The 24,738-nt window shown below is 42.7% G+C and overlaps 1 protein-coding gene across 3 annotated transcripts in view; it reads left to right on the forward strand.

Annotated features, from left to right (window-relative positions):
• LOC137343211 (voltage-dependent L-type calcium channel subunit beta-2-like) overlaps positions 1 to 24,738 on the forward strand; it is a 351,241-nt gene that overhangs the window by 278,495 nt on the left and 48,008 nt on the right. For all 3 annotated transcript variants that reach the window (XM_068007083.1, XM_068007084.1, XM_068007085.1), the window contains 3 exons: positions 19,515 to 19,637; positions 19,733 to 19,869; positions 24,382 to 24,458. In XM_068007083.1, the coding sequence (XP_067863184.1) occupies positions 19,515 to 19,637; positions 19,733 to 19,869; positions 24,382 to 24,458 (337 nt within the window). The remainder of the gene's footprint in view (positions 1 to 19,514; positions 19,638 to 19,732; positions 19,870 to 24,381; positions 24,459 to 24,738) is intronic.

Consider the following 24,738-nt stretch of genomic DNA (forward strand, 5'->3'; position numbering starts at 1 on the left):
AGGAAGCAACCGGCAGGTCAGGTCACGCTTGCAAACAGAACGGAGGTGTTCATCAAAGCGATCGCCCAATCTGCATTTGGTCTCCCCAATGTAGAGGAGACCGCATTGTGAGCAGCGGATACAGTATACTAAATTGAAAGAAGTACAATTAAACCGCTGTTTCACCTGGGAAGAGTGTTTGGAGCCCTGGGTGGTGGGAATGGAGGAGGTGGAGGGGCAGGTGTTGCATCTCCTGCACTCGCATGGGAAGTTGCCTTGGGGAGGAGAGAGGGTGTCGGGAGTGATGGACAAGTGAACCAGGGTGTCGCGGAGGGAACGGTCCCTTCGGAATGCTGAAAGGGGAGGGGAAGATGTGTTTGGTGGTGGGATCGCGCTGGAGGCGGCGGAAATGGTGGAGGATGATCCGTTGAATGTGAAGGCTGTTGGAGTGGAAGATGACGACAAGGAGGACCCTCTCATGGTTCTGGGAGGGAAGCGAAGGGGTGAGGGCAGAAGTGCGGGAAATAGGATGGACAGTGTCGAGGGCCCTGTCAGGTACAGTGGAGGGGAATCCTCGGTTGAGGAAAAAGGAAGACATATCTGAAGCACTGGTGTGGAAGGTGGTATCGTCAGAAAAGATGAGACTGAGAAACTGGGAGAAGGGAATAGAATCCTAACAGGAAGTTGGGTGGGAGGAAGAGTAATCAAGGTAGCTGTGAGAGTCGGTGGTCTTATAATAGATATTGGTTGACAGCCTATCCCCAGAAATGGAGATAGAGAAGTCGAGGAAGGGACGGGAAGAGAAGAGTCGGAGATGGGCCAAGTGAAGGCGAGGGAAGAGTGGAAATTGGAAGCGAAGTTGATGAAATTTTCCAGTTCAGGGCAAGAGCAGGAAATGGCACCGATACATTCATCAATGTACCGGAAAAAGAGGTGAGGGAGGGGACCTGAGTAGGACTGGACAAATAATGTTCCACGTATCCCATAAAAAGGCAGGCATTGCTGGGACCCATACAGGTTCCCATAGCAACACGTTTTATTTGGAGGAAGTGAATGGAGTCAAAGGAGAAGTTGTTCAACGTAAGAACAAGTTCAGTTAGGTGGTGGATGGGGATTGGTTGGGCCTCCGTTCAAGGAAGAAGCGGAGGGCCCGCAGGCCGTCCTGGTGAGGGATGGAGGTGTAGAGGGACTGGATGTCCATCGTGCAAAGGAGAAGGTTAGGGCCGTGGAACTGGGCGCCAAACACTCTTTCGAGGTGAAACAGCAATTTACTTGTACTTCTTTCAATTTAGTATACTGTATTCGCTGCACACAATGCGGTCTCCACTACAATGGGGAGACCAAACGCAGACTGGGTGATCGCTTTGCTGAACACCTCCGCTCTGTCCGCGAGCGTGACCCTGACCTTCCGGTCGCTTGCCATTTTAATTCCCTGTCCCACTCCCACTCCAACACTGTTCCAATGAAGCTTAACATAAGCTTGAGGAATAGCACCTCATCTTTCGTTTAGGTATTTTACAACCTTCCGGACTCAGCATTGATTACAATAACTTCAGATCATAACCACTGCTCCCATTTTTTCGGACAGCAAGATCTGGTAATGGTTCTGCTGCTGCCATTTACAGCTACTCCTGATCAATTTTTTTGTTTCTTTACCTGTCCCATTACCACCTTTCTTGCCTTGCATCATCATCCCTTTTGTCATTTAATCACTCCTGCCCTGCACCCTATCACAGACCTTCCCTTTTGTTCTTTCCTCCCCTTCCGTCCCCCACCCTTTCCCTGGTTCTGTACTTGCTTAAAAACTTTAACTCTTAACATTTTTCAGTTCTGACGAACGGTCTTCGACTTGAAACATTAACTCTGTTTCTTTCTCCACAGATACTGCCTGACTTGCTGAGCTTCTCCAGCATTTTCAGTTATTATTTCAGATTTCCAGCATCTGCGGTATTTTGCTTTTGAAAAACATTCCAAACTGGATAAACCCAAAAAGTGAATACAGTTAACTTCAGCTTCTAGGACCACACCTGGAGTACTGCGTACAGTTCCGGTGGCCTTATTTAAGGAAGGACATACTTGCATTGGAGGCAGTTCAGAGAGGTTCACTCGGTTGATTCCGGGTTTCCATTGGAGTTTAGAGGAATGAGAGGAGATCTTATTGAAACATACAAGATTCTGAGGGGACTCGATAGGGTAGATGCTGAGAGGATGTTACCCCTCATGGGGGAATCTAAAACTAGGGGGCATAGTCTCAGAATAAGGGGTCGCCCGTTTAAGATGGAAATGAGGAGGAATTTCTTCTTCCAGGGGGTCGTGAATCTTTGGAATTCTTTACCCCAAAAAGCTGTGGAGGCTGAGTCATTGAATACATTCAAGGCTGAGTTAGACAAATTTTTGATCAGCAAGGGAGTCAATGGATATGGGGAAAGGGCGGAAGAGTGAAGTTGAGGTAAAAATCAGCTCAGCCATGATCTCATTGAATGGCGCAGCAGGCTCGAGGGGCCGAATGATCTACTCCTGCTCCTATCTCTTATGGTCTTACCGTCTAATTGCATCTGATAGAATCGCAGTGGTACAGCACAGAAAGAGGCCATTTGGTCCATCATGCCTGTGCCGGCTCTTTGAAAGAGCTATCCAATTAGTCCCAATCCCCGTTCTTTCCGCATAACCCTGAAAATTTTCCCTCCAAGTATTTATCCAATTCCCTTTTGAAAGCTATTATTGAATCTGCTTTTACCACCCTTTCAGGCAGTACATTCCAGATCATAACTCGCTGTGAAAGAAATGTTTCCCCATGTCTCCTCTGGTTCTTTTGCCAATTACCTTAAATCTGTGTCCTCTGGTTACCGACCCTTCTGCCACTGGAAATAGTTTCTCCTTATTTACTTTTTTTAGAACTGTATAACTTTATATAAATACTTTTGATGTATTATTTTACGGAAGGTATGTTTTCATGTTCTCCGGATGTTTAATCTTGCCTATGTTATTACTTATCGATTTTTAAATACATGAGGGATTGTCGATTGTAAAAAATTTTAACTAACAAAGGTTTACATTTACTTAGCGCCTTATAGATATTGATTTGAGAATGAGTCTGGGAATTCTCTTTGGATTGATCTTGTGTGCACTAAGTGTCCATAATGAGGCAATAGAAGAAATCATCTTGACTTAAAAACATAAATTGTGCTGCTGCTAGGTCTTCAGTACCATTATATTTCAGTCTAAGTAGCAACAGCTTGAACACTGGCTTAAATGCAGCAAATTTGCAATCGCCATTGATCTTCATGGGGACGGAAATATAATAATTAGCCATTCAACTTTTCTGGCGTGCGTTTCTGGAGCAGTGCAAAATCCCAGCAAATTATGGTGTGGCATAAGTGACTCGTACCATAATTCCCTGGAATTTCTGCACAATAATAATGAAGTACGCCGAAGTTTTCAGCAAATACAAGCCCAAGGTCTCCTAACAAAAGTATTCATGAAGATTCATAAACTCAATTGTGTATATACACTTAATATTATTTTGAATTATTTAATCGATGTTCTGTTATGGATGAGGAAGGCCATGCGTTCATTAGTCCATCCATCCAGAATGACCCTAAAGTCTCCCAAATTACAGAATCCAGTGGTTTTAGATGATTCTGGGGATTTTGTCTCCATGATTCTATTCAGGAGTTCATTCGATGGTATTGATCATTCTTTGTGTGAGGAAGAACTTCCTGATATCAGCCTAAATTTGACTTTTACTAGTTTCAACCTGTATCCCTACTCTTGCAATTTAATTTAAAGTAATTTTGCAGATTTACCTTTTCCATACTGTTTTGAGTTGCCTGCTGTTATTGTTGTGCCGATAATCCTGAAGTATATTCCTGATGATCAATTCCATTATTTTGCATAGAACTGAAGCCAGACTAATGGGTCTATACAATAGTTGCCCATGTCTGAATCCATTACTGCAGAGACGTAGGTCAATGGGGTGCTGGAGAAAATTATATCGGTCTTGGGCAATCTTTTCAGCTTTACGTCCGCTTATGGGTTTGCAGGTGCTTTTTTGTTCCATATTTTCTTATGTCTGCTTTTCTCTTGTTTTTGAGAGGAAATCACGCATTAACCAGGTTCTCTTCCTGTATTTCATAAATAGTACATGAACCCATTATTATAGTGGACTAACTGCTAGTTTATTTACTAAAATAATATATATTTTGCATGAAATTTTGAACTTGCCATTTTTTAGACTATCATTAGTATTACATAATGATGCAAGTTCACTTACTATTTTTGTGAAAATGGTATATTCAGTGCTGTTTTGGATATAATAGTTGCAGATTAACAGATAATGTCTGTGTGAGAGTGGAAACACTGTTTAAAAAGGATTGGTGACAGAACTGATCTTTTTTAAATTCCTAGAATCCATTACTGCATAAACATAGGTCACGTGGAGTGATCATGAATATGACGTCTGACATAAGCAATCTTTTATCAACTTTACTTCCGTTTTCAGGTTTGCAGAAATAGCTGCCGTTTTCAGAAAGGAATATTGTGTACAGGAAGAATGAATCATTTTGTTAATCTTCTGTAACAGATGCCTTTTTTCCACTCACAGGCCACACATATCCTGTGGCTGAGGGCCAGCTGCCAACCTATTCTCAGGTCTTTATGAAAAACACTCAGAGCTAGGTGCTAGGAAGAAAGCAATAGTCGATCCAGAGCTGATCGTCCATCTACCTTTCCTCAGCACTGTAACTGAGATCAGGAATTCAGCCAAATGTGGGACTAAACTGATGCCTCTCACAACTGTGATATCAGACTTGTGCTCTAACTGTATCATCCAACAGATGCACTTTACACAAAACTTCTAATGTTTATTTTGTATAAGTGCCTGGGCCTTGTATAATGTTGAGATACGGTGCTTCATCAAACATTACTTACTATTAAACGTATTTGATCTTTTGCAAAAGAAAGTGAAAGTCCAACTAACAAGCAAATGTTATTCTGAAAAGTACTATAGGAACATCGGAACAGGAGTAGGTCATTCAGCCCCTTGTGCCTGCTCTGCCATTTGATGAGATCATGGCTGATCTGTGATCTAACTCCATATACCTGCCTTTGGCCCATATCCCTTAATACCTTTGATTGCCAAAAAGCTATCTGTCTCAGATTTAAATTTAGCAATTGAGCTAGTATCAATTGCCGTTTGCAGAAGAGTTCCAAACTTCTACAACCCTTTGTGTGTAGAAGTGTTTTCTAATCTCGCTTCTGAAAGGTCTGGCTCTAATTTTTAGACTGTGCCCCCTACTCCTAGAATCCCCAACCAACAGAAATAGTTTCTCTCTATCCACCCTATCTGTTCCCCTTAATATCTTATAAACTTCGATCAGATCACCCCTTAACCTTCTAAACTCCAGAGAATACAACCCCAATTTGTGTAATCTCTCCTCGTAACTTACCCCTTGAAGTCCGGGTATCATTCTAGTAAACCTACGCTGCACTCCCTCCAAGGTCAATATGTCCTTCCGAAGGTGCGGTGCCCAGAACTGCTCACAGTACTCCAGGTGCGGTCTAACCAGGGTTTTGCAGCATAACTTCTGCCCCCTTGTACTATAGTCCTCTAGCGATAAAGGCCAGCATTCCATTAGCCTTATTGATTATTTTCTGCACCTGTTCATGACACTTCAATGATCTGAGCACCTGAACCCCTAAGTCCCTTTGGACATCCACTGTTTTTAACTTTTTACCATTGAGAAAGTGCCCTGTTCTATCCTTTTTTGATCCAAAGTGGATGACCTCACATTTGTCTACATTGAATTCCATTTGCCACAGTTTTGCCCATTCACCTAATCTATCAATACCGCTTTGTAGTTTTATGTTTTCATCTACACTGCTTACAATGCCACCAATCTTTGTGTCATTGGCAAACTTAGATATGAGACTTTCTATGCCTTCATCTAAGTTGACAATAAATATTGTGAATAATTGAGGCCCCAAGTCAGATCCCTGTGGGACTCCACTAGTCACATCCTGCCAATGTGAGTACCTACCCATTATCCCTACTCTCTGTCGCCTTTCGCTCAGCCAACTTCCTAACCAAGTCCGTACTTTTCCCTCGATTCCATGGGCTTCAATCTTAGCTAACAGTCTCTTATGTGGGATCTTATCAAATGCCTTCTGGAAGTCCATATAAATAACATCCATTGCCATTCCCCTGTCCACTAATTTAGTCCACTACTTTACTATCTTGGTTATTTTAGGGTTTGGAATGTACAGTTGTGCAATAAACCTGAATCTGTACTGGGCTCGAGCTGTGCATTTTATTAATGGACTATTGTGGCTACAGCTTTTTCATACTGATTTTGGTTTTCGTCTATTTGAATATTTTTTACAACAACTTGTATTTATATAGTGCCTTTAACAAGGTGCTTCACGGAGGCATAATCAGACAACAATGGACACCAAGCCAAAGGACTATTGTAAAGAGTGAACAAAAGCTTGATCAGAGGTGGGTTTTAATGGAAGATTTTAACGAGGGAGAGGGAAATGGAAATGGGAGAGGCTTATGGAGAAAATTCCAGAGAGTGGGGCCGAGGCAGCTGAACCTACGGCTGTCAATGGGGGTGGGGTGGGGAGGAGGAGGAGGAGGAGGAGGAAGAGGAAGGAGGAAGGAGGAGTGAAGACTGCAATGATGGTTGAGCAAGACTTAGTGCAGGATTGGATACATGCACATTTCAAAGTTTCAGCAGCAGAAGGCTGAGGTGGAGGTGGAGGCCGACAATGTTATGGAGGTGGGAATAGGCATTCTTTGTGATGGAGAGGATATGGGGTCAGAAGTTCGAATCGGGGTCAGATAGGACACTGAGGTTATGAACAGTCTGGTTCAACCTGAGACGCAGGTTGGGAAAGAAATTGAATCAATGGCAAAGTACGTAGTTTGTGGTGGGGGCTGAAGACAATGGCTTTGGTCTTCCCAATGTTTAACTGGTGTAAGTTGCAACTGGATGTTGAACAAGCAGACTGACAACACCCAGCTCCACCCCTCTATCCGTCTCTACCCCTCCACTTTCTCTGTGCTTTCAGCATGACAATGGAAGCTAACTCCATGGACATGATTTTATTGGGGGTTTCCCAGACGTCCTTGTGATTTTGACGTAAGTTTTTTTTTGACTGTTTCCCGCTCGACAGGCCAGCCTGATTGATAGGCTGGCCTCAGTTAGATGAGAGAAGAGGAAGGAAGAGGACGTGAACAGGTAAGTGTTAGAGCCCCTCCCCGACCAACCCCCCCCCACGCATCTGTCATTGGGGGTCATGGGGGGGGGGGGGGGGGGGTTCGTCATCAGGGTCAGGGGTTGGAGATCGTGGAGGCGGGGTCGGAGATCGTGGAGGGTGATGGGGTCGATCTCGTTTGTAGGGTCGCTGCAGGTAGGCTTGTTGGGCCTGGGGGAAGCACTCCTGCTCCTCCGGGCCCACAAGCTGTGCTATAAAGGCACTTACCTGCAGTTTCGGGCCTTCTCACCTCCTCTCACGTGGCGTGAAGTAGAAGGCCCGGGAATCCCGGCCCTCAGGTTAAAAACAAAAAAATTGTCAAAATGGAAGCCCGTAGCCTCCTTGAAAGCTTTTAATGACCGACCCGTCTCCTGAGAGTGGGTTGGTTGCCTGCCCCTTGTCCTACCTCCATGTAAACCGGAAGTGGACGGGTTGGAGGCGGGTTTTAGATTTCTAAAATTTTTCCTGCCCCAACCCATCCGTTTTTCCCATTTAAAATCGTGCCCTATGACTCCTGATGTCACTCAGGGGCAGTATGTGGATGAGGAAGAGGAGAGGGCCAAAGATTGATCCTTGGGGATCTCCAGAGGTAATGGTGAGCGATTGGAATGATAATCCATTGCTGTAGATGCTCTGGCTACAGTTGGATAGCTAAGAGTGGAACCAAGCGAGCGCAGTCCCACTCAGCTGGACAATGGATCAGTCACGTTGGAGGAGGATGGAGTGGCCGACCATGTCAAAGGTTGAGGAGGGTTCTGAGGGAAAATGCACCGCGGTCGCAATTACAGCGTATGTTGTTTGTGACTTTGTTTAGGGCCGTTTCAGTGCTGTGGCAGATGTGGAAACCTAATCAGAGAGGTTCAAACATGGCATTGTGGGAAAGATGGGCACGGATTTGGGAGGTGTCAACACATTCAAGGACTTTGGAGCGGAAAGGGAGGTTGGAGATGGGTGGTAGTTTGCAAGGACAGTGGGGTCAAGGGTGTGTTTATTGAGGAGGGGGATGATGGTTTTGAAAGGGAGGGAGTCAGTACCTGAGGTGGGGTAATCATTTACAATGTCAGCCAGCATGGGAGCCAGGAAGGGAAGTTGGATGGTCATCGGTTTAGTGGGAATAGTATCATGGGAGCAGGAGGTGAGTATCAAGGACAGGGTAAGCTTGGAGAGGGCATGAGGGGAGACAGGAGACAAACTCGAGAAAAATGTGGACTTGGGGCTAGATTGGAGGGGAGGTTTGGCTTGCTGGCCATGGGAAAGCAGCAGAGGCAGCTGAACAGGTAGCCTCAATCTTAATGACAAAGGAGCCCATGTACTCCTCACATTTGTAGGTGTGAGTGGAGTAGGCAGGATAGAGTGGTTAAGCAGACGGTTAGTAGTGGAGACAAGATCCTGGGGGTTATCTTTACTTCCTAGCATGACACCGGTGTCGTGAGCGGCTCTGGTAAAGGAGAGTGAGGCCGAGTAACGCTTGATGTGTTTCAGCCAGATCTGGTGATGGATCACTAATTCAGTTGTGCTCCAGATATGCTCAAGTCTGCTCCCCTTGAAATTTAGCGAGCAAAGATAGGGGCCGTACCAGGGAGAATGACCAGGATAGGAGAAAGTAAAGATTTTACTGGGGGTAAGAGCATCAGAGGTGGAATAGAGGGAATGGTTGAACAGATCGACAGCTTGCAGAAGTATTGTGGTGAATGGAGGGCCAAAGGCTCGAAAGTTGGCATCTTGAAAGTGTCAGTGAGTGGGGTTCGAAGGGGGTAGGGATACAAGGAAGTGGTTGTAGATACCGATGTCTGTAATAGAGATCATAGGCGTGGAGAAGCCATGTGTTATGGCAAGGGGGTCGGAACATAGAAACTAGGAGCAGGAGTAGGCCATTTGGCCCTTCGAGCCTGCTCCACCATTCAATATGATCGTGGCTGATCCTCTATCTCAATACCATATTCCCGCTCTCCCCATACCCCTTGATGCCTTTTGTGTCTAGAAATCTATCAATCTCCTTCTTAACTATATTCAGTGACTTGGCCTCCACAGCCTTCTGTGGTAGAGAATTCCACAGGTTCACTGCCCTCTGAGTGAAGAAATTTCTCCTCATCTCAGTTCTAAATATTCTACTCCGAATCCTGAGACTGTGACCCCTCATTCTAGACCCCCCAGCCAGGGGAAACATCCTCCCTGCATCCAGTCTGTCTAGCCCCGTCAGAATTTTATACGTTTCAATGAGGTTCCCTCTCATTCTTCCAAACTCGAGTGAATACAGGCCGAGTCGACCCAATCTCTCCTCGTACAACAGTCCTGCCATCCCAGGAATCAGTCTGGTGAACCTTCGCTGCACTCCCTCTATGGCAAGTATATCCTTTCTTAGGTAAGGAGACCAAAACTGCACACAATACTCCAGGTTTGGTCTCACCAAGGCCCTGTATAACTGCAGTAAGACATCCCTGTTCCTGTACTCACATCCTCTTGCAATAAAGGCCGACATACCATTTGCTTTCCGAACTGCTTGCTGTACCTGCATGTTTGCTTTCAGTGACTGGTGTACAAGGACACCCAGGTCCCTTTGTACATCAACATTTCCCAATCTGTCACCATTTAAATAATACTCTGCCTTTCTGTTTTTCCTTCCGAAGTGGATAACTTCACATTTACCCAAGTTATACTGCATCTGCCATGTGTTTGCCCACTCACTCAACTTGTCTAAATCACTTTGAAGCCTCTTTGCATCCTCCTCACACCTCACAACCCCACCTAGTTTTGTGTCATCAGCAAACTTGGAAATATTACATTTGGTTCCCTCATACAAATCATTGATATATATTGTGAATAGCTGGAGCCCAAGCAATGATCCCTGCGGTACCTGCTGGTTCTCCCTTATCTATTCTACTAGTTACATCCTCAAAAAACTCCAGTATGTTTGTCAAACACGATTTCTCTTTCATAAATCCACGTTGACTTTATCTATTCCCGTGGCCATGAGTATGGGTAGGAGAGTTTACAGAGAGAGGAAGATTTAGGGAGGACAGGGAGGCGTGGAAATATGAGGCGAGACGGCAAGGTGAGTTCAAATGCAGATTAAAATCAGAGGATGAGGGGTTGCTCATTGCAGACATTGAGGGATGAAGAGGGAGAATATCTCGAAGAAACTCGGCTGGGACTTGGGGACGTGATAGAGAACAAAGATTTTAAAGGAGAGGTGAGAGGGGTGGAACAAGGTGAGATGTTCAAAGAAGGAGAAGGTGCCAGAGAAGTAGGAGAGACCAATGTGAGATTTGGTGATAAGGGCCACACTGCCACTGGGGCAGTTTGGGCAGATCAGGTGATGGAAAATATAGTCAGGTGGGGAGGCTTCAATATGGGACAATGTGTTGTCACCTATGTGCCAAGTTTCCATCAAAGCCAGGATGGAAATGCAGTTGTTTAATAAGTCATAAAGATCTAGAATTGCAAATAAAAGTTATCTTGATGGCTCCGTTAGTTAATGTGCTTACCGTAGAACTGAATTGAACTGTATAGACCAGGAAAGTCCCAGGTTCAAACTCTGATTAGTCCTGAGTCAGTTCATCTCAGTTGTGATGGTAATGGGATGCCGCAGTTGGCCCCAGCATACCTGAGTAGGGAGTGAAAAATTCCTGACTGCTATTGAGTGACCTCTGCTGTAAGTGCAGTTGTCTGGATGTTGCATAATGTTACATCGAGTCTACAGCACAGAAACAGGTCTTTTGGCCCAACTAGTCTATGCTGGTGTTTATGCTCCACTCGAGCCTCCTCCCTCCCTCCCTACTTCATCTAACCCCATCAACATATCCTTCTATTCCTTTCTCCATCATGTGTTTATCTAGCTTCCCCTTAAATGCATCTATGCTAGTTGCCTCAACTACTCCTTGTAGTAGCACGTTCCACATTCTTACCACTCTAGGTAAATAAGTTTCTCTTGAATTCCTTATTGGATTTATTAGTGACTACCTTAACTACCTTATATTTATGTCCTCTAGTTTTAGATTCCCCCATAAGTGGAAACATTTTCTCTACGTCTATCCTATCAAACCCTTTCATTATCTTAAAGACCTCTATCAGGTCACCCCTCAGCTTTCCCTTTTCTAGAGAAAAGAGGCACAGACTGTTCAGCCATTCCTGATAAGTATATCTTCTCCGTTCTGGTATCATCTTTGTGAATCTTTTTTGCACCCTCTCCAATGCCTCTATATCCTTTTCATAACATGGAGATCAGAACTGTTCCAAGTGTGGTCTAACCAAGTATACAAGTTTAACATAACTTCTCTGCTTTTCAATTCTATTCCTCTAGAAATGAACCCCAGAGCTTGGTTTGCCTTTTTTATGGCCTTATTAACCTGCATGGCTACTTTTAGTGATTTGTGTCTCTGTACCCTAAAATCCCTTTGCTCCTCTATCATGTTTAGACTCTTATTATCCAAGCAATATGTGGCCTCCTTATACTTCCTACCAAAATGCACCACCTCACACTTATCTATAAATTCATTTGCCAATTACACGCCCATTCTGCAAGTTTATTAATGTTGTCTTGCATTTTTGATGTATTAACTACACCCCCCCCCCAATTTGATGTCGTCTGCAAATTTTGTAATTGTACTTCCAATTCCCAAGTCCAAATTGTTAATGTAAATTGTGAACAACAGTGGTCCCAGCACCTATCCTTGTGGAACACCACTTCCTACCTTTTGCCAGTCTGAGTAGCTACCCTTAACCCCTGCACTTTTTTTTCTGTTCTGTAGCCAGCTTGCTATACATTCTGTTACTTGTTCCCTGACTCCACATGCTCTGACCTTGTCTACTCCTTCTGTTACTTCAAAGAATTCAATAAGGTTGGTCAAACATGACTCTCCCTTCTGAAATCTGTGCTGACTATTCTTTATTATATTTTCGTTCTCTAGATATTTTTCTATTACATCTTTGAGTAAAGATTCCATTATCTTTCCTACCACTGCTGTTATGCTAATTGGTCTACAGTTCCCTGGACTGGTTCTATCTCCCTTTTTAAATATCGGAATCACATTAGCTGTCTGCCAGTCCTCTGGCACTCTTCCCTTTTTCTAATGAATTTTTATATATATGTAATAGTGTCTCTGCTATCTCTTCCCTAATTTCTGTTAATATGCCTGGATGCAATCCATCCGGACCAGGGATTTCATCCTCTAAGTTGATTAGATTATCAATTATCTCTTTCTCTTTCCCCCCCCCCCCAGCTTTAATGTTGTCTTCCAATGTCATGCCCACCTTGTTAATCTCCCTGGTAAATACTGAAGCAATGTAACTATTCAATATTTCTGCCATTTCGCTGTCATTACCTGTGAGTTTATCTTGTGTAAAGGTGGGGTGGCTATGTTAATAAAGGAAGGAATCACTGTAATACAGAGAAATGATATTGGGACAAAGGATCAGGATAATGAAACAGTTTGGGTAGAGATCAGGAATAATAAGGGGAAAAAAACACTAGTGGGCATAGTATATAGGCCTCCTAATAGTTGCAACTCTGCTGGAAGAAGTATTAATCAGGAAATAGTCAGGGCATGTAATAAGGGAATAACTATAATTATGGGGGATTTTAACTATCATATTAACTGGACAAATCAAATTGGGCAGGGCAGCCTTGAGGAAGAGTTTATTGAGTGTATTAGGGATGGATTTCTTGAGCAGTATGTAACTGATCCTACAAGGGGGCAAGCAACCTTGGACCTAGTCCTGTGTAATGAGCCAGGATTAATTAATGATGTCTTAGTTAAGGATCCCCTTGGAATGAGTAACCATAACATGATTATATTCCATATCCAATTAGAGGGTGAGAAGGTTGGTTCTCAAACAAGCGTACTGAGCTTCAATAAAGGAGACTATGATGGTATGAGAGCGGAATTGATTAAAGTGGACTGGGAAAATAGATTAAAGGGTAAGACGGTACATGAGCAGTGGTGTTCATTTAAGGAGTTATTTTACAACTTTCAAAAAATATATATTCCACTGAGGATAAAAGGGTGTAAAAGAAATGACAGCCATCCGTGGCTAAGTAAAGAAATTAAGGATAGTATCCGACTAAAAACAAGGACATATAAGGTAGCCAAACTTAGTGGGAGGATAGAAGTTTGGGAAGTCTTGAAAAGACGGTAAAAAGTAACTAAAGGATTGATTAGGAAAGGGAAGATAGATTATGAAAATAAATTCGCAAAAAATATAAAAACAGATAGCAAGAGTTTCTATAGTTATATAAAAAGAAAAAGGGTGGCTAAGGCAAACATAGGTCCCTTAGAGGATGAGACCGGGAAATTAATGGTGGGAAACATGGAGATGGCAAAAATGCTGAACAAATATTTTGTTTCAGTCTTTACGGTAGAGGACACTATGAATATCCCAACACTGGACAAACAGGGGGCTCTAGGTGGGGAGGAGCTAAATACGATTACAATCACTAAGGAATTGGTACTCAGTAAAATAATGGGACTCAAGGCAGATAAATCCCCTGGACCTAATGGCTTACATCCTAGGGTCTTGAGGGAAGTGGCAGTAGGGATTGTGGATGCTTTGGTAATAATTTTCCAAAATTCTCTGGACTCGGCAAAGGTCCCGGCAGATTGGAAAACTGCTAATGTAACACCCTTATTTAAAAAGGGTAGTAGGCAGAAGGCTGGAAATTACAGACCAGTTAGCCTAACATCTGTGGTGGGTAAAATTTTGGAGTCTATTATTAAGGAGACAGTAGCGGAACATTTGGATAAACATAATTTAATAGGACAAAGTCAGCATGGCTTTATGAAGGGGAAGTCATGTCTGACAAATTTGCTTGAGTTCTTTGAGGACATAACTTACAGGGTGGATAAAGGGGAACCAGTGGACGTAGTGTATTTAGACTTCCAGAAGGCATTCGACAAGGTGCCACATAAAAGATTATTGCTCAAGATAAAGAATCACTGGATTGGGGGTAATATTCTGGCATGGATTGAGGATTGGTTATCTAACAGGAAGCAGAGAGTTGGGATAAATGGTTCATTCTCGGACTGGCAACCAGTAGCCAGTGGTGTTCCGCAGGGGTCGGTGCTGGGTCCCCAACTCTTTACAATCTATATTAATGATTTGGAGGAGGGGACCGAGTGTAACATATCAAAGTTTGCGAATGATACAAAGATGGGAGGGAAAGTAGAGAGTGAGGAGGACATAAAAAACCTACAAGGGGATATAGACAGGCTGGGTGAGTGGGCGGAGATTTGGCAGATGCAATACAATATTGGAAAATGTGAGATTATGCACTTTGGTAGGAAAAATCAGAGAGCAAGTTATTATCTTAATGGCGAGAAACTGGAAAGTACTGCAGTACAAAGGGATCTGGGGGTCCGAGTGCAAGAAAATCAAAAGGTTAGTATGCAGATGCAGCAGGTGATCAAGAAGGCCAACGGAATGTTGGCTTTTATTGCTAGGGGGATAGAATATAAAAACAGGGAGGTATTGCTGCAGTTATATAAGGTATTGGTGAGACCGCACCTGGAATACTGCATATTCCAATAACCTGCTCACCGATGCTCAGTTTGGGTTCCGCCAGGACCACTCGGCTCCAGTCCTCATTACAGCCTTGGTCCAAACATGGACAAAAGAGCTGAATTACAGAGGTGAGGTGAGAGTGACTGCCCTTGACATCAAGGCAGCATTTGACCGAGTGTGGCACCAAGGAGCCCTAGTAAAATTGAAGTCAATGGGAATCAGGGGGAAAACTCTCCAGTGGCTGGAGTCATACCTAGCACAAAGGAAGATGGGAGTGGTTGTTGGAGGCCAATCATCTCAGCCCCAGGGCATTGCTGCAGGAGTTCCTCAGGGCAGTGTCCTAGGCCCAACCATCTTCAGCTGCTTCATCAATGACCTTCCCTCCATCATAAGGTCAGAAATGGGGATGTTCGCTGATGACTGCACAGTGTTCAGTTCCATTCGCAACCCCTCAGATAATGAAGCAGTCCGAGCCTGCATGCAGCAAGACCTGGACAACATCCAGGCTTGGGCTGATAAGTGGCAAGTAACATTCGCGCCAGATAAGTGCCAGGCAATGACCATCTCCAACAAGAGAGAGTCTAACCACCTCCCCTTGACATTCAATGGCATTACCATCGCCGAATCCCCCACCATCAACATCCTGGGGGTCACCATTGACCAGAAACTTAACTGGACCAGCCATATAAATACTGTGGCTACGAGAGCAGGTCAGAGGCTGGGTATTCTGCGGCGAGTGACTCACCTCCTGACTCCCCAAAGCCTTTCCACCATCTACAAGGCACAAGTCAGGAGTTTGATGGAATACTCTCCACTTGCCTGGATGAGTGCAGCTCCAACAACACTCAAGAAGCTCGACACCATCCAAGATAAAGCAGCCCGCTTGATTGGCACCCCATCCACCACCCTAAACATTCACTCCCTTCACCACCGGCGCACTGTGGCTGCAGTGTGCACCATCCACAGGATGCACTGCAGCAACTCGCCAAGGCTTCTTCGACAGCACCTCCCAAACCCGCGACCTCTACCACCTAGAAGGACAAGGGCAGCAGGCGCATGGGAACAACACCACCTGCACGTTCCCCTCCAAGTCACACACCATCCCGACTTGGAAATATATCGCCGTTCCTTCATTGTCGCTGGGTCAAAATCCTGGAACTCCCTTCCTAACAGCATTGTGGGAGAACCGTCACCACACGGACTGCAGCGGTTCAAGAAGGCGTCTCACCACCACCTTCTCGAGGGCAATTAGGGATGGGCAATAAATGCCGGCCTTGCCAGCGACACCCACATCCCGTGAACGAATTAAAAAAAAACATACAGTTTTGGTCTCCATGCTTAAGAAAAGACATACTTGCTCTCGAGGCAGTACAAAGAAGGTTCACTCGGTTAATCCCGGGGATTAGGGGGTGGACATATGAGGAGAGGTTGAGTAGATTGGGACTCTACTCATTGGAGTTCAGAAGAATGAGAGGCGATCTTATTGAAACATATAAGATTATGAAGGAGCTTGATTGGGTGGATGCGGTAAGGATGTTCCCAAGGATGGGTGAAACTACAACTAGGGGGCATGATCTTAGAATAAGGGGCTGCTCTTTCAAAACTGAGATGAGGAGAAACTTCTTCACTCAGAGGGTAGTAGGTCTTTGGAATTTGCTGCCCCAGGAAGCTAGATCATTAAATAAATTTAAAACAGAAATAGACAAGTTTCCTAGAAGTAAAGGGAATTAGGGGTTACGGGGAGCGGGCAGGAAATTGGACATGAATTTAGATTTGAGGTTAGGATCAGATCAGCCATGATCTTATTGAATGGCGGAGCAGGCTCGAGGGGCCGATTGGCCTACTCCTGCTCCTATTTCTTATGTTTCTTATGTTCTTATCCCTTAGTGGCACTATCCCTAGCCTGATTTTTCTTTTGTTATTTGTGTCTATAGAATACTTTATTGTTTTATTCCTTAATAATTTAATTTCATAGTTCCTCTTTGCTTTCCTAATTGTTTTTTTGACATCTTTCCTAGCCTCTTCTTATTCCCTTTTGTCATCCTCTCCTTTATTGTCTATGTACTTAGAGTATGCTTTTTTCTTTAGTTTCAGTTTTAACCTTATCTCTTTATTCATCCATGGTGTTTCATTATTGGCTAGTTTGTTCTTGTTTTTTAGAGGACTATATTTCTCCTGAACTCTATTGCTCACCGTTTTAAATATTACCCACTGCTGTTCTATCTCTTTATTTGTCAAGATTTTTTTTCCGTTTACTTTCCTTGGTTCCATTCTCATCCCCTCAAAATTAGCTTTGTCAGTCTTATGGTCTTTCTCAATCATTATTTTAAACCTCATTATGTTATGATCGCTACTACTTAGATGTTCGCCAACAGTTACTTCTAATATCTGGTCCGGTTCATTTCCCATTACTAGATCCAGCGGTGATTCCTCTCCTCACATACTGAGTAAAAAAGGAGTCTTGTACATACTGTAAAAACTCCATTCCCCTTTCCCTACCTCCTCATGCCAGTTTATTTGGGGATAGTTGAAATCTTCCATGATTATTATTCGATGTTTTTTACTCATTTCATAAATTTGCCTCCATATTTCTTTCTCCACTTCCCTTCCACCATTAGGTGGTCTGTAGAACATACCTATCAACACGATCAATCCCTTCTTATCCTTTGTCTCAATCCATGTGGACTCTGTTTCTATCTTAATGTTAGTTATGTCCCTTTTTTCTATTGCCATTATGATTCCTCTAATTAGTACAGCTACCCCACCCACCCCCACTTCCTTCCCTATCCTTTCTAAATATGTTATATCCTCCAATATTTAACTGCCAGTCCTGTTCTTTACGTGGCCCTGCTTCAGTTCTCCCTATTACTTCTGGCGCCTCGCTGTGAATTATTGCCTCCAGTTCCCCCGTTTTGTTTCGGATACTGTGCACATTGTTGTACAGGCAATTTAATTTGTTTTTAATAATTGTTCCCCTCACTTTTTATTTTTAACAGTCATTTTGTTCTTATGTTCTGTAACGGTATTTGTTCCCTAACTGTTTGTTACCCTTGTTACTTACCTTGGTCTGACCTTTACTTTCAGTTCCTATTTCTTTTATCTTCAGACTTGTGTTATTTTCACCAGAACCCTCCCCGTCTTACTAGTTTAAGTTCCTATCCACAGCCCTATTTATCCTTTCCGCTAGGACTCTGGTCCCATTCCAATTCAGGTGGAGCCCGTCCCAGCGGTACAGCTCCCTCCTGTCCCAGTACTGGTGCCAGTGTCCCATGAAATGGAACCCCTCCTTCCCACACCAGTCTTTCGACCAAGCAATTATCTTCCTGATCTGTCTATCCCTATGCCAATTAGCATGTGGCTCAGGTAGTAATCCTGAGATTACCACCCGTGAGGTCCTGTCTTTTTTAATTTAGTTCTTAACTTCTGATATTCCCTTAGCAGGACTTCCTCCCTTTTCTTCCTTATGTCATTGGTCCTAACATGGACAACAACAACTGGATCCTCCCCCTCCCTTTCTAAGTTCCTCTCCAGTTGCTCCGAGATATCCTTTACCTTTGCACCAGGTAGGCAACACACCCGTCTGGACTCAGTCGCAACTGTAGAGAATGCTATCTATCCCCCTATTATCGAATCCCTTATGACTCCCACCCCCCCCCCCCCCCGCAACCTTTGGACTGCCTCCTGTTCCACGGTGCCATGGTTAATATTTTGGCTGTCCACCCACAGTCTACATCCTTATCCACACAGGTAGCAAGTGCATCATACCTTTTGGATAGGACCATTGTCTGCGGGACCTCCTTCTCTACCTCCCCTTGATTCTCCTTACGCTGCTGACCAACAGTCTCTCTCTCCCCTTCCTGCACCTGTGCTTTCCTCTGAGGTGTGACTGTACTCTGGAGAAAACTATCCAAAAATTCCTCCCCCTCCCTTATGTATTGGGAGTGTCTCTAACTCGCACTCCAGCTCAAAGACTCTGAGCTGGAGTGTCTCGAGGCAGAGACGTTTCTGCAGATGTGGCAGTCCAGGACACTCTCACTGTCCACAAACTCCCACAGATCACAGTACCAACACATAGCCTGCACTGCCATTCCTAGTTTTTATTTATTTATTTATTAGGAGTAATTTAATTCCATATGTAATAAAGTTACTTGATTTAGCTTGATTTCAGATTAATTTGAAACTAATAAGTCTTTGTTTATTAACTTCTTTATTTTAGTATCCCCTTAACTCATTTATTATTTATGTATACCAAATTTTTATTAATGCAATTTGGATCCCTTTTAATGTTGGTAATTTTAATTTAATCCAATTGATCTAATTAATTACTGTGATTTATTTTATATATTTATGTATTTACTGTTGCCCTTTGGTTTAAATTACTTAGCAGCTCCTTCATCCCTGCACCTAATTCTCCCACTCACCAAATTTCCATTGTCACTCTGTTTAGCAAGTCACTCTGTTTAGTAGATTCATCCAACTCTCAGCAAGCTTTGTCTTCTATCGTGTCAATCGAATGGGGGCTGCAAGAAATGGGTGTGTGATTAAAAGAGCAATGATGTGATGGACTCTGTGCTAATTGAATCAGTTTATACTTGTTCAATGCTTAACGCTAAATTTTTATTTGTGTGCAAAATTATGATGTGGTCAACATAACATCCAGTGCACCAATGGAAATATTTTCTTGGTGGGCGTCGGCGGAGCACTGAATGCTCACAAAGTTGTCCATCGTCTCAGTAAACCAGAAATATTTAATCAAAAAAAAATTCACTTTTTCCCGACAGACTAAACCTGTTGCATTTGCCGTACGGACAAATGTTGGCTACAGTGCAGCACTGGATAATGATGTCCCCGTCCCAGGCATGGCTATCTCATTCGAAGCAAAGGATTTTTTACATGTCAAAGAAGTAAGTTGGATACACGGTGTAGCATTTAACACAAAATTTTGTCTTAACATAGATATATATATTTATTCTTTTTCCTTATTTGTTTTCACGTTTAGAAATTTAACAATGACTGGTGGATAGGACGGTTGGTTAAAGAAGGCTGTGAAATAGGGTTCATCCCCAGTCCAGTCAAATTAGAAAACATGAGGCTGCAGAATGACCAAAAGGTGAAGCAAGGAAAATATCACTCCAGGTAAGCTGAAAAGAAAATTCCTGATGTAGAAGATGCTTGGAGCCAGAATGTGACTATTTAGATCTGTTAGCATATAGCTGAATTTCCCCAGGTTCTACCTATTAAGATAACACGTCTGCTAAATGCCATAATAGAAATGCAGCTTCTTATAAAACAGACTGCACTGCTAAGTGATCTGAACCCTGACAAGAGAACTAAGCCCAGACCTGAAACTGGATTCCATTTCAGATTTGATCAACCGAGCTCATATCTGGACTGTAGTTAGATCACAAAAATGAAGTGGGAAACTGGGATACTTCAGCTGATGCTATTATTGACTCTCCCGTTTTATTCTCGATACAAAATGTTTAGTGAAATCTGTGATATTGGTGTTGATGGGAAAATATCAAGTGAAGACTGTACACGTCAGAGTCATTGTAATAAAAGGAAAATACTAATAAGCTTGCCTTAATATCACGAAGACCATTTGTGACATTGCTATAGATCAATAAACATATTAAAATGTTAGCAAAATATTTTGAAGAAGGGTCAGTGTGTAATAATTTTAGGTCAAGGACTAGAATAACTCATGACTGATAACTCACTTCAACATAATCTGCATATCCTTCAGAGGGAGGTGCTAGTTGGGTTTACATGCTGTTCACAGAGGCAAAGTTTTAGTGTCTCAATGGAGAAATTCAAGTTGTTTTATCAACATCATCTCAATGTTTTTTTTACATGCACCTTCTGTTAGGGGATCTAAAAAAAGTCAATTTTTATAAGAACTACATATAAAAATCTAGCAATTAGCATGTATTTTGTCCATCGCATCTTGGCTGTTGCACTTCATGTGTCACAGCTGTACAAATGAAAGTTTCTTTGTCACACATGCATCTGATTGGCTCAAATTTCATATTCCTAAAACAGCAACAAATCTCAACTGAATAAGTAGAGAAAAATGAGCATATAAATTTCCAAAGAAAAACTACCAAGGGCATATAAAAGCAACCAATAAACAATTGGGAATTAGCAAAGACTACCAATTTAAAGAAAACTTGAAAGCCTTTGCTGACTTCTGATTTTTCAAGAGGTAACCGATGAACATTTTTCTGGCTGCCATGTGAGTTTTTCACTAAGCTGAGTGTCTTAGTAATGGCAAAGATATAAGTAGCTTAACTAAGGCTTAATAAGGGAGGGGCTGAAGACTGCAAATTGGGGGAAGTGGATTCAAGAGTAGAACACAGTGGGGAGAGGGGGAAGGGGAGGTGAGGATCAGAGCACAGCAACGGGGTATGAAAACTGGCAGGGTGTAGAATGTTAAAATTAATACTCTCGGATCTCAAGAGAAATAGGGCTTACCTGTTTAATTGAGCTATATAACCTTCCTGAAGTGTGGTGCCCAGTACTGAATGCAATACTCCAGTTGGTGTCTGACCAAGGCTCTGTACAACTGAAGCATAGCTTCCTCCCCTTTGTTTTCCAGCCCCATTGAGATAAAAGCTAACATTCCAGCAACCTTTTTGATTACTTTTTGTACCTGTCCACTAGCTTTTGGTGATCTGTATACATGGACACCCAAATGTCTTTGTTGCTCCACAGTTCCTAGTTTCTCATCATTAAGAAAATACACTGATTTGTCTTTATTGGATCGAAAGTGGATGATCTCACACTTCCTCACATTGAACTCCATTTGCACCTTTTCGCCTACTCACTTAAGAACATAAGAAATAGAAGCAGGAGTAGGCCATACGGCCCCTTGAGCCTGCTCCGCCATTCAATCAGATCGTGGCTGATCTTCTACCTGAACTCCACTTTCCCACCCTATCCCCATATCCCCTGATTTCCTTAGTGTTGTGTTTTTTTAATTTTTTTTTTTTTATTTATTTATGTTGAGACTCTGGGGGATATCAATTGTCACATCCCACTTTAATGGGTTTCAAGAAGCAACTAGACAGGTTCTTGTCAACAAATGGGATTCAGGGTTGTTGGCTATGCATCAAGGGAACACTGTGGATAGGTGGGCTAGATGGACCAAAGGTTTTCTGCCTGAAACTGTTGATATGTTACTATGAGAGAAAGAGGCAGCCTTAAGAACTAATTTTAAAAAAAACTTGAAGACTTCAAAATGGATGCCATGGGATCCAAGGGAAAGTGGCTAGTTGGATCCAAAATTGGCTCAGCGGCAGGAAGCAAAAGGTAATGGTTGACAGGTGTTTTTGTGACTGGAAGGCTGTTTCCAGTGGGGTCCTGCGAGGCTCAGTACTAAGTCCCTTGCTTTTTGTGGCATATTAATGATTTGGACTTGAATGTGGGGTTTGCAGATGATACAAAAATTGGCCGTGTGGTTGATAGTGAGGAGGAAAGGTGTAGGCTGCAGGAAGATATCAATGAACTGGTCAGATGGGCAGAAAAGTGGCAAATGGAATTCAATCAGAGAAGTGTGAGGTAATGCATTTGGGGAGGGCAAACAAGGCAAGGGAGTACACAATAAATAGGAGGATACTGAGAGGTGTAGAGGAACAAAGGGACCTTGGAGTGCATGTCCACAGATCCCTGAAGGTAGCGGGACAAGTAGATAAAGTGGTTAAAAAGGCATTCTGGATACTTTATTAGCCAAAGCATAGAATATAAGAGCAGGGAGGTTATGCTAGAACTGTATAAAACATTGGTTAGGTCACAGCTTGAGTACTGCGTACAGTTCTGGCCACCATATTATAGGTAAGATGTGATTGCACTAGAGGGGAGGTTTAATTGAGGTATATAAAATTATGACTGGACGAGATTGAGTGGATAGGGAAGACCTATTTCCCTTAGCAGAGGGGTCAATGACCAGGGGCATAGATTTAAAGTAATTGGGTAGAAGGACTAGAGAGGAGCTGAGGAGAAATTTTTTCACCCTGAGGGTGGTAGGAGTCTAGAACTCACTGCCTGAAAGGATGGTAGAGGCAGAAACAGTCAACTCATTTTAAAAAGTACTTGGATGTGCACTTGAAATGCCATAATGTACAGGGCTACTGACCAAGAGCTGAAAAGTGGGATTAAGCTGGATAGCTCTTTTTCGGCCTGCATGGACACGATGGGCCGAATGGCCTCTTTCTCTGCTGTAACTTTCTATGATTCTAAGTTATATTCTGAGTGTTGTCTTATCAGCGTGACATGGTTCATTGACATTGGTGCACTCAGAGTTGTGATTCATTGGTGTAACATACACCAAATGTTATTAGTACAATCTGGAACTTTTGCTACATGGTTTGATTCTCTTTTCTCAGGAGCATGGGGAAGCAGCAAAACGCAGTTCCTGGCTTCTAACACAGGGCCAGACCTCCAAACCAAACACACACAAATCAATTGTGTATGATATTATTGTGAATTATTCTACTGATATTTGCCTATCACAAGATCACAGGATAATTATGGATGAGGAAGGCCATTCAGCCCATCTTAGTTCACCTATTGAGAATGACACTGGAGCAGCAAATTAGTTCTTAAATGATTCCAGGGTTTTCGCTTCCACAATTCCATCCAGAAGTCCATTCATGTATCGATTACTCTGATGAAGATCTTCCTGATATCAGTCCAAATTTGACAGTTACTAGTTTGAACCTGTGCCCTCTTGTCCTATTCTTGCAATTTAATTTAAACTAATTTTGCAAATGTATCTTTTCCATACCATTTACTGTCTTCTGTACCCTTATAAGATGACCTCTCAGATACTTCCATTCAAGGAGGAAGAGCCCAAGTTCCTCCAATTTTTTCTCAGAACTCAAGACTAGGGATCAGCCTCATGAATTTTCTGTGTACTATTTTCAATGCTCCGGTGGGGGATCATCAGCGTTGTTCTGGATGTTCTATTGCACTGTGTCAGGACAAACAGCTAAAGTGAAAATTAGACAAGTAAACACACTCATTTACTGCATGGGTGATAAAGCAAAGAATATTCTCGCATAATTCAACTTGATGATAATCATGACACAGGATAAGAAAGTTCAGTGCACATTTCAGCATCAAGAAATTGTCATTGTTTAAAGTCGATGATCTATCACGAGCTGGAGCATCCATAGATGCAATCAAGGATATAGATTAAAAAAGACATGTACAATTTCAAGCACAAGTTTAAATTGGAATAAGCCCAGCAAGTGTAAGAGATGGATGACAGCAGGGAAAATTGCCCAACTGGAAATGCGAAATGCAAAATGCCACAAGTGTGGTGGAAACAGAAATTTCACAAATGTCTTCCAAGAAAAAGATACACACGATGAGTCCCCTGCTGCTCACATCATTCATAAATGATTTGGAGGGGAGTATTTGTAGTATTATAAAGTGTGCTGATGTTACCAAATATAAGGGTGATAAACAGTGTTCAAAAAGATCTGGATCAATTAGGCAGATGGGATAAGGAATGGCAAGAGCTTTTAATGTAGATAAATGTAAACATGGATGTGAGATATTTTGTCTGATTGCGTTCAGTGAAGTAGTGTCGTTCATCACAATATAACATTTTTAGATGAACTGTTTGATTTGAATCTCTCCTAGTAAATCTGGTGGAAATTCATCTTCCAGTTTAGGTGATGTGGTACCTAGTTCCAGGCGATCTACTCCTCCCTCATCTGGTAAGTAGGTTAACAAATTCTCTTCCTTCAGAATAATTTATGTACAATAATTTATATATACCTATATATTATATAACTTCATTATTAAAGGAGTGCAAGCAACACTAAGTTTATTGCTTTTTGAATCCCGTAGTTGTATTGACCTAAATTTTGTTCTGTTGATTATATGTATGTAAAAGCAATGAGAATATTACATCTTCCTTCCAGCATTGAAAAAATGCACATTTAGGCAGGACAACATTCCAAACCTTGTTTTTTCAACAAACTATGTATTACATGG

The sequence above is a fragment of the Heptranchias perlo genome, chromosome 2, assembly GCF_035084215.1.
Source record: "Heptranchias perlo isolate sHepPer1 chromosome 2, sHepPer1.hap1, whole genome shotgun sequence".
NCBI classification, from domain to species: domain Eukaryota; kingdom Metazoa; phylum Chordata; class Chondrichthyes; order Hexanchiformes; family Hexanchidae; genus Heptranchias; species Heptranchias perlo.